At 39.8% G+C, this 13847-nt stretch overlaps 1 protein-coding gene across 7 annotated transcripts in view; it reads left to right on the top strand.

Annotated features, from left to right (window-relative positions):
• MBNL2 (muscleblind like splicing regulator 2) overlaps positions 1-13197 on the top strand; it is a 161186-nt gene extending 147989 nt beyond the window's left edge. For all 7 annotated transcript variants that reach the window (XM_061435238.1, XM_061435240.1, XM_061435241.1 and 4 more), the window contains one exon: positions 10379-13197. In XM_061435238.1, the coding sequence (XP_061291222.1) occupies positions 10379-10393 (15 nt within the window). In that variant the 3' untranslated portion in view covers positions 10394-13197. The remainder of the gene's footprint in view (positions 1-10378) is intronic.
• The last annotated feature ends 650 nt before the right edge of the window (positions 13198-13847 follow it).

Consider the following 13847-nt stretch of genomic DNA (forward strand, 5'->3'; position numbering starts at 1 on the left):
GTGTCGTGTGAAATTCAGAACTCTGGGAACATAGCAATAAACAAGTCTCTGTTCTCATGGCTTTTAGCACTGTTAAGTACGCAGTGACAATCGAAGTAATTATCATATCATAAGAATCATCCCCAAAAGTAGAGATGCTGAAAGGATGGGCCTAACCACTGAGCTTTGAGGGAAGATGGTTAGTAGTAAAGAAATGAGAGCGAATGTAACTTGCTGGCTTTCTGCCTTTTCTTTCTTTGGCTTCCATTTTGCCATCGTTTATACGAGGGTATTTGGGACACTATCTGAGGAGTTATTAGAGAGGACAGATGGCCACCTGGTTAACCTCACACCACGCTTCAGAGGTGCCAGTGTGGTACAAGCAGAGTGAGAAACAGGCCCAGAAGGGCCACAGAGCTGGTTGATGGCACAAACAAGCCTCCTCAGTTTCCACTCCTGGACCCTCTTTGACTTTTCCTTTGCATCATTGTTTTACACCCATTGGGTGGTTTTGTTCATCTCTCTCTCTCTCTCTCTCTCTCTCTCTCTCTCTCTCTGACACACATACTCAAACACACAGGCCAAGAACTAAAAAGGAAGAAAGCGAAACGAGGCTGATTTTTCTGGAAATTTTGTTGGATGGCGGTGTCATCCGACCAGTTCAAGAAATGTGTGAGATGATTACAGTAAACAAAGACAGACTGTGTCCTGGACCTAACGTTCATCTTAGCCTTCTTTTTTACTGAATCCCAGCGCTTGGTTTCTTTTTCTGCCTTTCATGTCTTAAAAGCCAGTTCTTAGCAGGCTGAATTATACATTCTGCTACACTCTTAAGATGAATACTTCGGCCAAAATGTGCCCAGGATTCTAAGTCCAACATAATGTAGTGGATACAAAAGCAGGGCATTGAGCAGGACTGGGGATTCGATGTTGAATCCAATGGGATCTTGTTTGTGATTTTTCTTGGCCCGATTCTTTGGTGTATTACTGGGAGCAAAACCCCATATTGAAAAGAACAGGTTTAAATGAATGCTTTTGAAATTTCTTTTCAGTTGCTGCATAAACTGGTTTTTAAAGATATAAAAAAAGTTTTCTTGGATTCTACCTTCATGTCCAGAGGTCACCTTCACTGAAATAGCCTCAGATGTGGGCAGCCTGACTAATCTCAGATAGCCTTGTTTACTCCATATCTCAAAGCACATATTCTACATATAATATTCTTAGAAAAATATTTTATATCATAAATATTTTATAGTAAATTTATCTCATAATATTTTCTATAATATTTTAGAATATTTTTAAAAAGTGCAACATAACTACTATATATTATTTCTTGATATAGTAGAGGAATTTAGCCTTCCTTAATATGCAGACAGCCCTTAATCTTTAAAATGTTTGTTCAGAATTTCTTTTGCCACCTGGTTTGGAACTCAAGTAATTTTCCTGTAGAGACAGGGAAGGACTCGATGGTTAAGTCTCCAGGCTGGCTGACAGTAGTTTATCTCACTCATGACATTTCTCAAGGATAATACTGTGCTAACAGCATGGAAGAGGCCAAATACCATGTTATGGATGTTTCCACATCTTCAGGATTCAGGAAAGATGCCAAAAGCATATGCTTAGCCAAAACTTCCAGACAGTGTGTGATAGTAAAATCCTTCACCTTCACCTTCAGCTGAGGATAGGAGAACCATAATCCATGGTTCAACTGTTGGGTGATTGGAATGTTCACTGGGGAAGGCGTCTGGAGTAGGAATGGGATATACCACATGGAGCCAAGATTTCCAGGAGACCAATAGGAAGGTGAAAGCTGGAACCTGGTCCTGGGAGGCCCCAGAAGCATTCAGAGCACCCTCTTTATTTGACCTGGGTGCTATATTTGGTTTGATGACTACTTTTTTCCTGGCTTTCGTGTGGCCCTTCCAGTCTAGCATTTTGTTTTATTTTGACCTTCTCTGGCAGACACGGTCTTACAGCCCCTCTCTTCCTGAACGAGCACAGACCATTCTTGGATGTGATCTTCTTTTCAGCACTTCTGTAGCATCAGGGGAAGCGCATGGAGTAAAAAGCCTCCTCTCGGGCGCTTTCCCCTTCTTACTCCTATGTATCACTCTGGAGAAAAAAGTCACCTTTGTGTGACATATGGATTTCCAGATGATCTGAGGTGTAGATTCCCATCCCCCATGAAAGCGACAGAAGTGGTCCTCAGAATTCCCTCAGCTGGGTCTGGGGTGAAGGAGGGGATCCTGTATTTCAGTCATCACTGAAATACAAGAGCCTGGGTTTTTCCAGGCAACATGGACTCATGCAAGGAGTAGAATCTTACTCAAGTCAAGAATTTCCATATATGTACTGTATCCAGATAATACCAATTGTCAGTGTGGACCCTGGTCAGTCGTCTTCATAAGGCCAGTGTTACTACCTTTTATGGAGAAACTCAAATAGTAATATTTTAAATGATTGTTAGAAAGTATAGCTGAAAAATCTTTTTGTTCAAATATCATAGAGTAGAAAATACCAGACAGTCGTGAGTCATCAACAAAATGATACGTCGTTGAAAAGAGAGGAATTAGAGTTTGTGATGTAAACTTTATATTAATGACAGAGGACAAAGCAAGAATCCTGACTAAACTGTTCTTTAAGTTCTGCTAAATATTGTGGGGCTTTCAACCAACCTCAGGTTGCTCGTCTCAAGAGTGAAACTGGTTGTCATGTTTGAGAGTTTTCTCCCACAAGCCCAGTCTATGCCTTTTCTGTATAAATAAAGATCTATTTGGAAGACAGTATCGCAGGAAACACTGTCCCCCACCAACCCAGGACAACATTCCCCTCAAATAATGAACTTGTCAGGTTTTCAAAGTGTCTTTTCATATACCACTCATTCTCTTTGAACATTGTATACACTTAAAGTTTACAAATAGTCATGAAATAGGTCAGCATTCTTGAAAGTATTCATTCACGAACATGTATCATGAGAATTACTCTGATGACATAGGCCCATCAAGAGACCAAAGGCATTTGCTTTTGGCTTCAGTAATTCATAGTTCGGTCATCCATCATAACCCACTCTACGATTAGATACAGAGTTCTTTGGCCACCAAAAATGTACAGATGTCTGTCTGCTTTTGTACAGTTTGCTTCAACCAAAACACAAAAGTTTCACCTCTCAGACAAAACCAGGGAAATTTCAGGCAGTGGAGAATGCCGTGAAGAAGACGTGTGGAGGGCTAGGGAGAAGCTGGAGAGCATATTAGACAGTGCAGGGCCTGGGGTGGGGGGAGGCCCGGGGAGAGCAGCAAGGAGGAGCAGGAGTGACCGAACAGCAAAACCGTGAATAAAGACAAAGATACTGGATGGTGAGCAACAGGCAGGCCTCCTTAGCTTGGCAAGATTTTTAGGAAATTCCATTCAGTTTTCTGTCTTTAGCTTAATAATAAGTTTTGTTTAAGGAGACAGTGAAACATCCCTTTCTTTAATTACTTTCTGAGGAAAACAGGGCCTTGTAACCATGGGAAAGGGCTTCCCTGGTGGCTCAATGGTAAAGAATCTGGCTGCCAAGGCCAGAGACGTGGGTTCAGTCCTTGGGTCAGGAAGATCGCCTGGAGAAGGACATGGCAGCCCACTCTAGTATTCTTGCCAGGAAATTCGATGGACAGAGGAGGCTGGTGGGCTGCCGTCCATGGGGTCACTAAAGAGTCAGACACAACTTAGCCACTAAACAATGCCATGCCTGGAAAAGACTTCTAAGAACTCTCCCAGGTCTAGAATTTTGTCCTCAGGAGGCATTTTTGTTTAGCTGCTGTATTTCCGTCCTCTGAGTGATTCTGCCCCAGCTTGGAATATCTGTCCTTTTATCTAGAGAGAACACGGGTTGGGTGGATGGGGATGGATGTTTCCTTTTCTTGGACATTCTTAAATTCTTAGCTTCTCTGAAAGAGTAAGAGGTATAGATTGTCCAAGGGGTTCTTTTCCTACATCCATTGTTACCTATCACTAGTGAGGGGTCTGTTGGTCTTCTGTCGATGCCAACATTGTGGCATTATGTCCTCGGTAAATCCTTATTTGTTCAGCCATCTATGCAACTGGGAGCTAAGAAGTACATGCTTTGCGGCCAGCCCCACTAGGAATCTGGAGAGGAATGAGACACGGACCCTGACCTTATGAAACCTGATTGTGGACCTAGTTTGTGCAACACCCCTGGTTAGGAGTGTCCACTTGAGCTCTTATGCTTGTGGTATCCAGATCCATTGGGATCCCTTTAGATTTCAGTAAGGCCACACAAATATTTGATAAGGTATATGTTATCTGCCTCTCCAGACTCAACATTACAAAGACCGTATTGAATGTTTAATTAAAACATTCATTAGTCCTCTTTTCTAATTGTTTCTCATGGTTTGGGTCCCTTGAAACAGTTGGTCTTTTCACTGAAATGTTTATTCCTATCATTTAAGCCAAGCAGTAAGAGTTCAGTAAGTTATTACTGAACTTAATATTGAGCTAACATTTTAAAGGATAACTCATCTGACATCTCTGAATGTCTGCCATGAACTCATTTACATAAGAAGTGTGAACACGTCTAGAAGCCTTCTGGAAGCCTACAGTTTCCAAAATTATTTATATGTACATTTCCAAAATTATTTATATGTACATTTCCTGGAGATCAACCACAAGGTAGAAAACTCAGAATGTATTAATACTGGACGCCTCGGAAGCACTGAGGAGAGTATATGTTGAACCCTCTTGCGTAAGTGCTAGTTGGTTCAGCTGTTGCAATCGTGCTGGCCCTGCATTCAGGGTCAGTGTTTCAGCCTCTGCACAGACTGTTTTGCTTTCCACTGAGTGCATTTCTCACTCTGGTCAGCTCTTTTTCAAGCGCACACCAAAGGTAGGGGCCCAAGAGGGACTCAGTCTGAATCCAGCATCATCTTGGGAAAGAAGAGGCAACGTGTATATTTGATGTCTGGTGAATCAGTCAAGGGAGAGGCAGTCATTTCTTCTTAGGTAGAGGGTGCCAGTTGGTCAATTACCCAGCTCCTTTGGGTGAAAGAAAACTGTCTGAAAGTTGCAAGATTAACTCCCTGTCAGACCTGCTGTCTGGATCCCGCTGACCATCACCACTGCCACCTCCCTGCTTGTTGCCTGCAGCCTTGGCTGCTGTCCAGCTCAGGAAGCTAGCAATCCAGGATTAGCAGATATCTCTTGCGAAAAAGGAAGGCTCAGGCTTTCCTCGTGGCCCAGTGGTTGGGAATCCGCCTTCCGATGCAGGGGACACAGGTTCGATCCCTGGTCCGGGAGGATCCCACATGCCTCGGGGCAACTAAGCCCTCCTGCCCTAGAGCCTGTGCTCCTCAACAAGAGAAGCTGCTGCGATAAGAAGCCCAAGCACCACAATCAGAAAGTAGCCCCCACTCACCCAAGCTAGAGAAAGCCCACATGCAGCAACGAAGACCCCGTGGGGCCAAAAATTATTAAAAGCAAGTAAGGAAGGCTCAAGGAAAACACAGACTGGCAGCTCATAGCTGAATTCAGCCCAAAGATACAGCTAACCCACACAGAGTTGTTTTCTAGTGTGGACCAGTGACTGAATTTCTCGCTGCTTCTGGCAAATGGAAAGGTCAGGCCATCTAGAGTTCAGGTTTCTGCAAGTGACAGTTGGCTGGAGCTGAGTAGCTGCCGCTCCATTCCTTCTAGGCAGGCACCCTTCCATCTGCTACACTTCCCACCTGACCTGCCCACTTATGCACACTTCCTGCCTGGCCCCCGTAGGCTGAGTCTTCAGGCAGTGCCCAACCCAGTCCTCTTTGCAATGAGCTTGATTGCCGTTACACTGGGGCTTCCCAGATGGCTCAGATGGTAAAGAACCCACCTGCAGTGCAGGAGGCCTGGGTTCAATCCCTGGGTCGGGAGAATCTCCTGGAGAAGGGAATGGCAACCCACTCCAGTATTCTTGCTTGGAGAATCCAATGGACGGAGGAGCCATTACACTACAAGTCAATGGTAGGCACTTCACTGGGGATGCAGAGTTATTAAATGGCTCCTCATAACACATTTGGTGGGAAAACAACCCATCTGATGTTCTTTGGATCCATTCATATTTTGTCCTCAATAAATAAAAATGAGACTAATTGTGTACTGGGCTCATATAGGAATAATTTAAGGATGTGGATTAAGCCAAATCATGATGTTCTTAAATCTGACCAGAGGAGATGCTCATTGCTGCAGCCAACTGATAGCTTTGCCTTGCAGACAGTCTTGTTACAACTAGGGGTTCCACTGAAGATTTAGGAATGCAGTCATGATTTGAGATCATGTGTCTTTGTATTAAAAAATAGAATCACTGATTTTGTGAACATCAGCTATTCTCATTCTTGTGTGTCCTCCTTTTAGTGGAAAAAAGAAATTGAAAATAATGCTTTCAGTTCAAGACTTTGACCATGAAAGATTAGCTAAAATCTTATTTTAATAATCTAATCCCCTTCTTCATCATGATTCTGTTATAGAAAATAATACTTATTTGAGGGTCTAGTCTGTCAGAGAGATGGAGAGATTTGTTCAATATGAAGTGAAGTCGCTCAGTCTTGTCCGACTCTTTGCGACCCCATGGACTGTAGCCTATCAGGCTCCTCTGTCCATGGGATTCTCCAGGCAAGAGTACTTGGAAATAGTACCTGGAAAGGCAAGTACCAAGAAGGTTGCTATTTCTTTCTCCAGGGATCTTCCCGACCCAGGGATCGAACCCAGGTCTCCCGCATTGTAGGCAGACGCTTTTACCATCTGATTTGATTCCTTTTTCCTATCATGTAGCTTGCCAGGGATCCTTGGAAGCTGGAGCAGTGGGACTCTGATAGGGTAGGGGCTCCAATTACATAAGCAGACATGTTTGCAGCATCTGTCCAGAGGAGGCCTAGGGTAGGATGTGGTTGACCACCCAGACGAGGAAGACCTGGTGGGGTTAGGGACGTCCAGCAGCTCACAAGTCCATCAGCAACTTCTACGCATCTGGTTCCTGTAGACTAGTCACTCCTGCCTCCCATCCAGCATTCCAGGCTCTGTCCACTCCAGACCCCACCCCTTGGTCTCACCTCTCCCTGGTTCCCAAACTCCCAGCGGGTTCTGAGCATCTCCTCTGGCACCATCAGGGATAAGACCTGCTCCTTGGAATTACTGCTTCTCCTGGTCCCACTGCAGACTGTCACTCTACCCTGGAGGGGACTCCCATGCCAGGGAGCAGGGTGAGCTAACATGTCTAAGCTCGTGCTGGTTTGCACAAGAAGGTGGTGCATCACCAAGCCAGCTAACACGCTCATGCTGCCTCTCCTGTGTCTGCCGAACAGCGACCTAACTTCAGACTCTGATAGGAGTTTCTCAGGACCTCCTGGAAAATCAGAGGAGTACCTGTTAAAATGAAAACCAAGACAACAAGGATGCTTCAGGGAGGGGACTTTTAGGAGACCCAGCATGGTAGCTATTTCTCTGACTTACACAAATGTTGGCAGACCCCAGGGGAGTTTGCAACTGCCTTTTCCAAAAAAAGTCTGAGCCTTGGTGCCTGGAGGTTGAGGAAGGAACTTTGGGTATCAGCCTCGGGTTTGACAAGTGCAGGGCAGGAAGGACGCCACTGACAGCCGGTCTGTGCAGGTCACTTTCAAGAACTGTGGTTTAATTAACCTTTTTTTTTTTTTTTAATGGATTAGGGCTTGTCAATATGGGATTCAGAACCGATGTTCCCAGGACCACATATAGGCCTGCTCTTTTAGGAATATATGCTTTGTACCTAGATACATTGAAATACTCAGGCACCTCCAGAAGCTTTCAGTCCTCTTGGCTATTGAAATGATAATGGAGGCTGAAGTTTTCATGTATCGAACATAGTTTATATGTTCGTGTAGAATTGGTGTGAAGACGCTCCAAGGAGAGACAGCAGAAAACACACAAAATTCCCTATTGATCCTATTTTTAAATTAACGGGTTTTTTGGTGTGAATTTTAAATACAATCTAAGGAAAAGCCATATGAAAAACTAGACAGAAGAGGCCTCTTGCCCTCAAAACAGCTCCTCCACACCCTTCCTACTTGGCCCTCCGCTTCCCACCAGAGGTCTCTTCCTGGTGGAGACTGTCCTCCCCTCCCTGTGGGTCCTGAGACCTCTAATGTCATGCGCCTTCTAATATCAGAAGCAGTGATCAGACATTCAGGAGTTCATAAGAGGCTCTCAGCTGGCAACTGGCCCTCATCTGGATTCCTGAATGTATTTCACCCCAGAGTACACTTCACTCAGACTGTACCAAGCTATATTTCTCAGAAAAGAAATTTAATAATCCAATGGTATTTTTTTAGAAAAAGGCTACCACCAAAAAAATGAAACACTCAAAGCTTTCCTTCCTTCCAAGATCAAATCTCTTAAGCTTCTTGAAACTCACAGCTGCTAGGGGCAAAATTCATTTTTTAATACCACACATACGGTCCTCAAACTAGCCCAAAACTTAGACCAGGCTATGGTCAGAGTTTTCTGGCCAAGATGCCAGGAAGCACAGCTTAGAGGTCAGTAGTGCCTGATAAAGACACTTAATTTATGTGTCTTTATCCACATAATGGATCATGTATAGGCTGGGGCAGAGGGGAACAGCAGTCTGGGTGAGCCCAGTTTCAAGGTTGCCTTCTGGTTCAGTTAGACCTGGGTGGTTTGACACATCTTCTATAATTATAGATTTGCCCATTCCTGGGCTCTCTGTTAGATACTTTTTCTTTCCAGGTGGTTAGGAATTTCCATTCTATATGGCATTTTCATTTCAGTTAATAAGCAAGGATGTGAATACATTCTAAAACATATATTATTCTATTTTAATGTAAGAAACTGAACATTTGTTTTCCATGAATATTTTAGAGAGACTTTGCTAAAGTAAAATGAAAGAGAAAAAAACAGGACATGATCTCATGTCCTAGGGCACGTTCTTATTTGGAAACCTTACAGACAGGATGGAAGCTAAGGGATAAAATAGACTAATTCCTATCTAATACTCAAATATCTAAATCTAAAAATGAAGTTATAACCATCTGAAGAATTTGAATATTGGCTATAGGCAATGACTATTCAAAGATATTATGATAATATTTACATATAAATCATATTATTTTTATTCATGTATGAGTACATGAGATATTTTTTCTCAATTTTAAATTCCTAGCACTTTTTGAAAAACAAAAAAATGGTCTTGTCCAAAGTTTTAAGTTTTCATTTAGTATAAGTATTTAACATACACAAATTCTTCCTCTATTTTTATCAGTTCTATACATATCTTATAGTCTCATAAAATAAATCTGATACTTATTTCATGGGAGAAATTATTTAAATGTATGCACTAAAACTGTTTTATATTAACTGCAGAAATACCCACTTAAAGTGAAAAAATCCGTGTTATAAATTCTAACATAATGGGGTAAGAAAGTATAGAAATAAGGCTTTTATTGGGGATTGGATCCAGTGTGTAGGAACAGTGACTGACCTTGACCATGAAGAATTTTTACTGGTTAGTTCATAAACAGAGACTCTTGGCTTTTTAATAAATAAACATTTTGTTTATCAATTGCACAAAGTTTGGTCAAAGCATTGTACAAAAAATAAATATTTTTACTAAAATGTGTCAAAAGCCTGGCTTTTAAGCTTGACACGTAGTTGAGTGGGTCACACAGGACAAGCTCCCTGTCCTTTGCGAAGTTATAGAGTTAGAAATGGACTTAGATCAAACTCCAAGAACCATGGTTTGCATCTGTGCTTTAGGAATTATTGACTGTTCTAATTGCTTTATTTGAATGTTATCTCTTGTTTCTTTAATATGGGGCATTTAAACAGCTCCTGAACTTGAAACTTGTTGTGATTGTATCTTGGGAATAAAATTACTTTTAATGGGAATATATGTTTGAGTGATAAATGCAAGTTAATAGATATTACTTAATTTATTACACATTTTTAAATATTTATACTTAATCTTTACAGATAACATTTTGTGTACAAACTAATTCATTGATTAGACTTCCTGATCACATTAACGAATATTAATTGAATGATAATTGAATATATAATTAGGAGATACAAAGACAAAACTAAAAAAGGAAATTAGGATCTAAACACACTGCATGCCAACATGTATGCAGTCAGTTTTACAGAAAATGCTGTGCATTTGAATCACCTTTCTTGACAGTGGCTGCACAGTATCAGTGCTTAAGTCTAAATATTTTCAGCATGAAGGGTGGGGATTATGCAAAATTATAATTGCATCAGAATTATGAGAAATGGCAGAAAATTCCTGTTTTTAAATGTCTGTTTTCAATGAGTAAGACTTAAACTAGCTCTCTTCTCTCAAGAAGGAGGTCTGAATCACATTTGTCTTTTTCTTTAACAGATAATTCTGAAATAATCAGCAGGAACGGAATGGAATGCCAAGAATCTGCATTGAGAATAACTAAACATTGTTACTGTACATACTATCCTGTTCCCTCCTCAATAGAATTGCCACAAACTGCATGCTAAATAAAGATTTAGTTCTTCTGGACAGACCACAACTCTAAGAAGCTAGTGCTGCTATATCATATATGAGTATTAAATATGGTATGCTTAGTATATTCCAACCTAAGATAGTTAACTACCTGAGACCAGCTGTGATGTTAAAGGACATAAAGGATAAAGTTTACTTTTAAAGGGTTTCTAAACATAGTTTCTGTCCTAGGAATATTGTCTTCTCTCCATAACTATAGCTGATGCAGAAAGTCCAACCAATTTATTCATTTCGACTCAGAATATTTCAAAGTTAGCAATAAACAATTAGCATTAGTTAAAAAAAAAAAGAAAAAGAAAGAAAGAAAAAAAACCTATTCCAGGGGCAGGTTCAATTCTAACTTCAATTACTGTCATTTCATTTTACCCACTGGATCAGAGCTGTGTTTCACTTCTTGACAACACGAATGCTGCAGCAGAGATGAGAAGTGAAGTAAAACCGTGACCTGTCCTGCAGGTCTAAAATTTGAATGGAAATTCAAGCACAAGTTCTGGGGACACATCGAAGCGTGGTATTTGGTTTGCCTGGAGACGCCACATTGAATCATGTGATTCTAGAATAACATTAATAGATTGAAAAAGAAACTTTGTACGGTGTGAGTTTCATACCTAACCAAACAAAGTCTTGAAGGTATTATTTTACAAGTATATTTTTAAAGTTGTTTTATAAGAGAGACTTTGTAGAAGTGCCTAGATTTTGCCAGACTTCATCCAGCTTGACAAGCATGAGAGGCCCATGCCAACAGTCTAACCGAAGGGATCAGTCTTTGCAACTCACCGTCCGGTTGCCTGTTACCGAATAACTCTTCTAAACTAAAAACCTAGACAAACAAGGAAGCTGTAGGTGGGGAGATCTGTATAATATTCTAATTTAAGTAAGTTTGAGTTTAGTCACTGAAAATTTGACTGTGACTTTAATCTAAATTACTACGTAAACAGCAAGTAGATAGTTTCACTTTTTAAAAAATCCATTACTGTTTTGCATTTCAAAAGTTGGATTAAAGGGTTGTAACTGACTACAGCATGGAAAAAAAAATAAGTTCTTTTAATTCTTTCACCTTAAAGCATATTTTATGTCTCAAAAGTATAAAAAACTTTAATACAAGTACATACATATTATATATACACATACATATATATACTATATATGGATGAAACATATTTTAATGTTGTTTACTTTTTTAAATACTTGGTTGATCTTCAAGGTAATAGCGATACAATTAAATTTTGTTCAGAAAGTTTGTTTTAAAGTTTATTTTAAGCACTATCGTACCAAATATTTCATATTTCACATTTTATATGTTGCACATAGCCTATACAGTACCTACATAGTTTTTAAATTATTGTTTAAAAAACAAAACAGCTGTTATAAATGACTATTACGTGTAACTGTTTAAAACATCCATTTTCTTTGTGAACATATTAGTGATTGAAGTATTTTGACTTTTGAGATTGAATGTAAAATATTTTAAATTTTGGCATCACCGCCTGTTCTGAAAACTAGATGCACCAACCATATCATTTTTGTTTGAGAAAAAAAGAAATCTGCCATTTTAATTAATATTGATCAGAGTCTAATGACTATTTATCTTATATCGTAGATTTGATAACCCTATCATAAAAAATTACATTCTAAGTGTAATCTTACATAGTGCTTGTATTGTTGCATTTGTTTTAACTTGTGGAAAAGTATTGTATCTAACTTGTATTTCTTTGGTAGTTTCATCTTTATGTATTAGTGATATTTGTAATTTTCTCAACTATAACAATGTAGTTATGCTACAACTTGCCTAAAACATTCAAACTTATTTTCTTTTTTCTTTTTTTCTTTGTTAATTCACTTAAACTCATTGAAAACGTAGTATACATTACTAAAACATAAATTATGGGAATCACCGAAATATTTTTGTAGTAGACTAATTGTTGTTACATTGTCTTTCTTTTTTTTCTTTTGTTTCATGGTTTTGATTTTCAAAATTATTAGCACACATCTATTTCCAGCCCTTTAACAATGGAACATCAAAAATATCACCTATATCCCTAAGCAAATATAGAAGACTGTATTTTTACTATGATATCCACTTTTCCAGAATTGTGATTATAATATGCAAAGAGTCATAAATATGCCATTTACAATAAGGAGGAGGCGAGGCAAATGCATAGATGTACAAATATATGTACAACAGATTTTGCTTTTTATTTATTTATAATGTAATTTTATAGAATAATTCTGGGATTTGAGAGGATCTAAAACTATTTTTCTGTATAAATATTATTTGCCAAAAGTTTGTTTATATTCAGAAGTCTGACTATGATGAATAAATCTTAAATGCTTTGTTTAATTACAAAAACAAAATCACCAATACCAAGACGTGAAGATAGCAACTCAACAAATACTGTAGTTAAGAGATGAACTCGTCACTTGTATGGGAACCACATTTCACTCTTTGTTTTCAGGATGTAACAGCACTTCACCTAAATATTCTTTGAGCCATATCACTGGTAACATTTCTACTAAACCTCTCCGTAACACTTAAAGAATTCCCTCATTCATTACCTTACAGTGTAAACAGGAGTCTAATTTGTATCAATTCTATGTTTTGGTTGTAATATTCAGTTCACTCACCCAATATACAACCAATGAAATAAAAGAAGCATTTAAAAGGATTTCTGGTCTTCCTCCATTTTTTTGTTGTTGAGACAGATTGATAATTAGCCAAACAAAATGGTTTTCACATTCGCACAGATAATGTTTGGTAACTTCAAAGAAGAGCAGGCTTTTGATTTGGGTTTTGGGTTTTTTTTTTTTTTTTCTGGCTTTTGAATAGTAGGAAACACAACTTGCAAGGATCATTTGGGAAGTAGTTCTAGTAGTCTTTGAAATTAGAAATAAAAATAAATCCCAGCACTCTGCCCCCTACTTTAGAATTCTGCCTGAATATGAAGAGATGTGAACATCAGTAACCAAATGGGGAACAAAACATCAGTTAATTAACAGGCAAGAAAGTGCCCATTAATCCATGAGACAGGCTTCAGGTGAGAGCCCAGGTGAGCGACGTGTCTTAGACCTTAGGCTGCAGAGAGGGGCAGAATGATGAGTCCTGGTCTACGGGGCTGTCCTGGCCCCAGGTAGGCCAAGGAGAGCACTAGAGCTGAGCAGCGCACCTGTGGACAGGTGTTCAGCAAAGCCACGCCTCCCGAGAGGTGCTGGGCGCCTTCTCAGTCTCCTCCTTTGTCCTTTGAGGCCCATGATACTTCTTAAGGAAGGTGGGAGGGGTCCTTGTCATGCAGGGGTTGGCAGAAGTCACTCCCTCAAT

This window comes from Bos javanicus, chromosome 12 (genome assembly GCF_032452875.1).
Source record: "Bos javanicus breed banteng chromosome 12, ARS-OSU_banteng_1.0, whole genome shotgun sequence".
Lineage (NCBI taxonomy): Eukaryota > Metazoa > Chordata > Mammalia > Artiodactyla > Bovidae > Bos > Bos javanicus.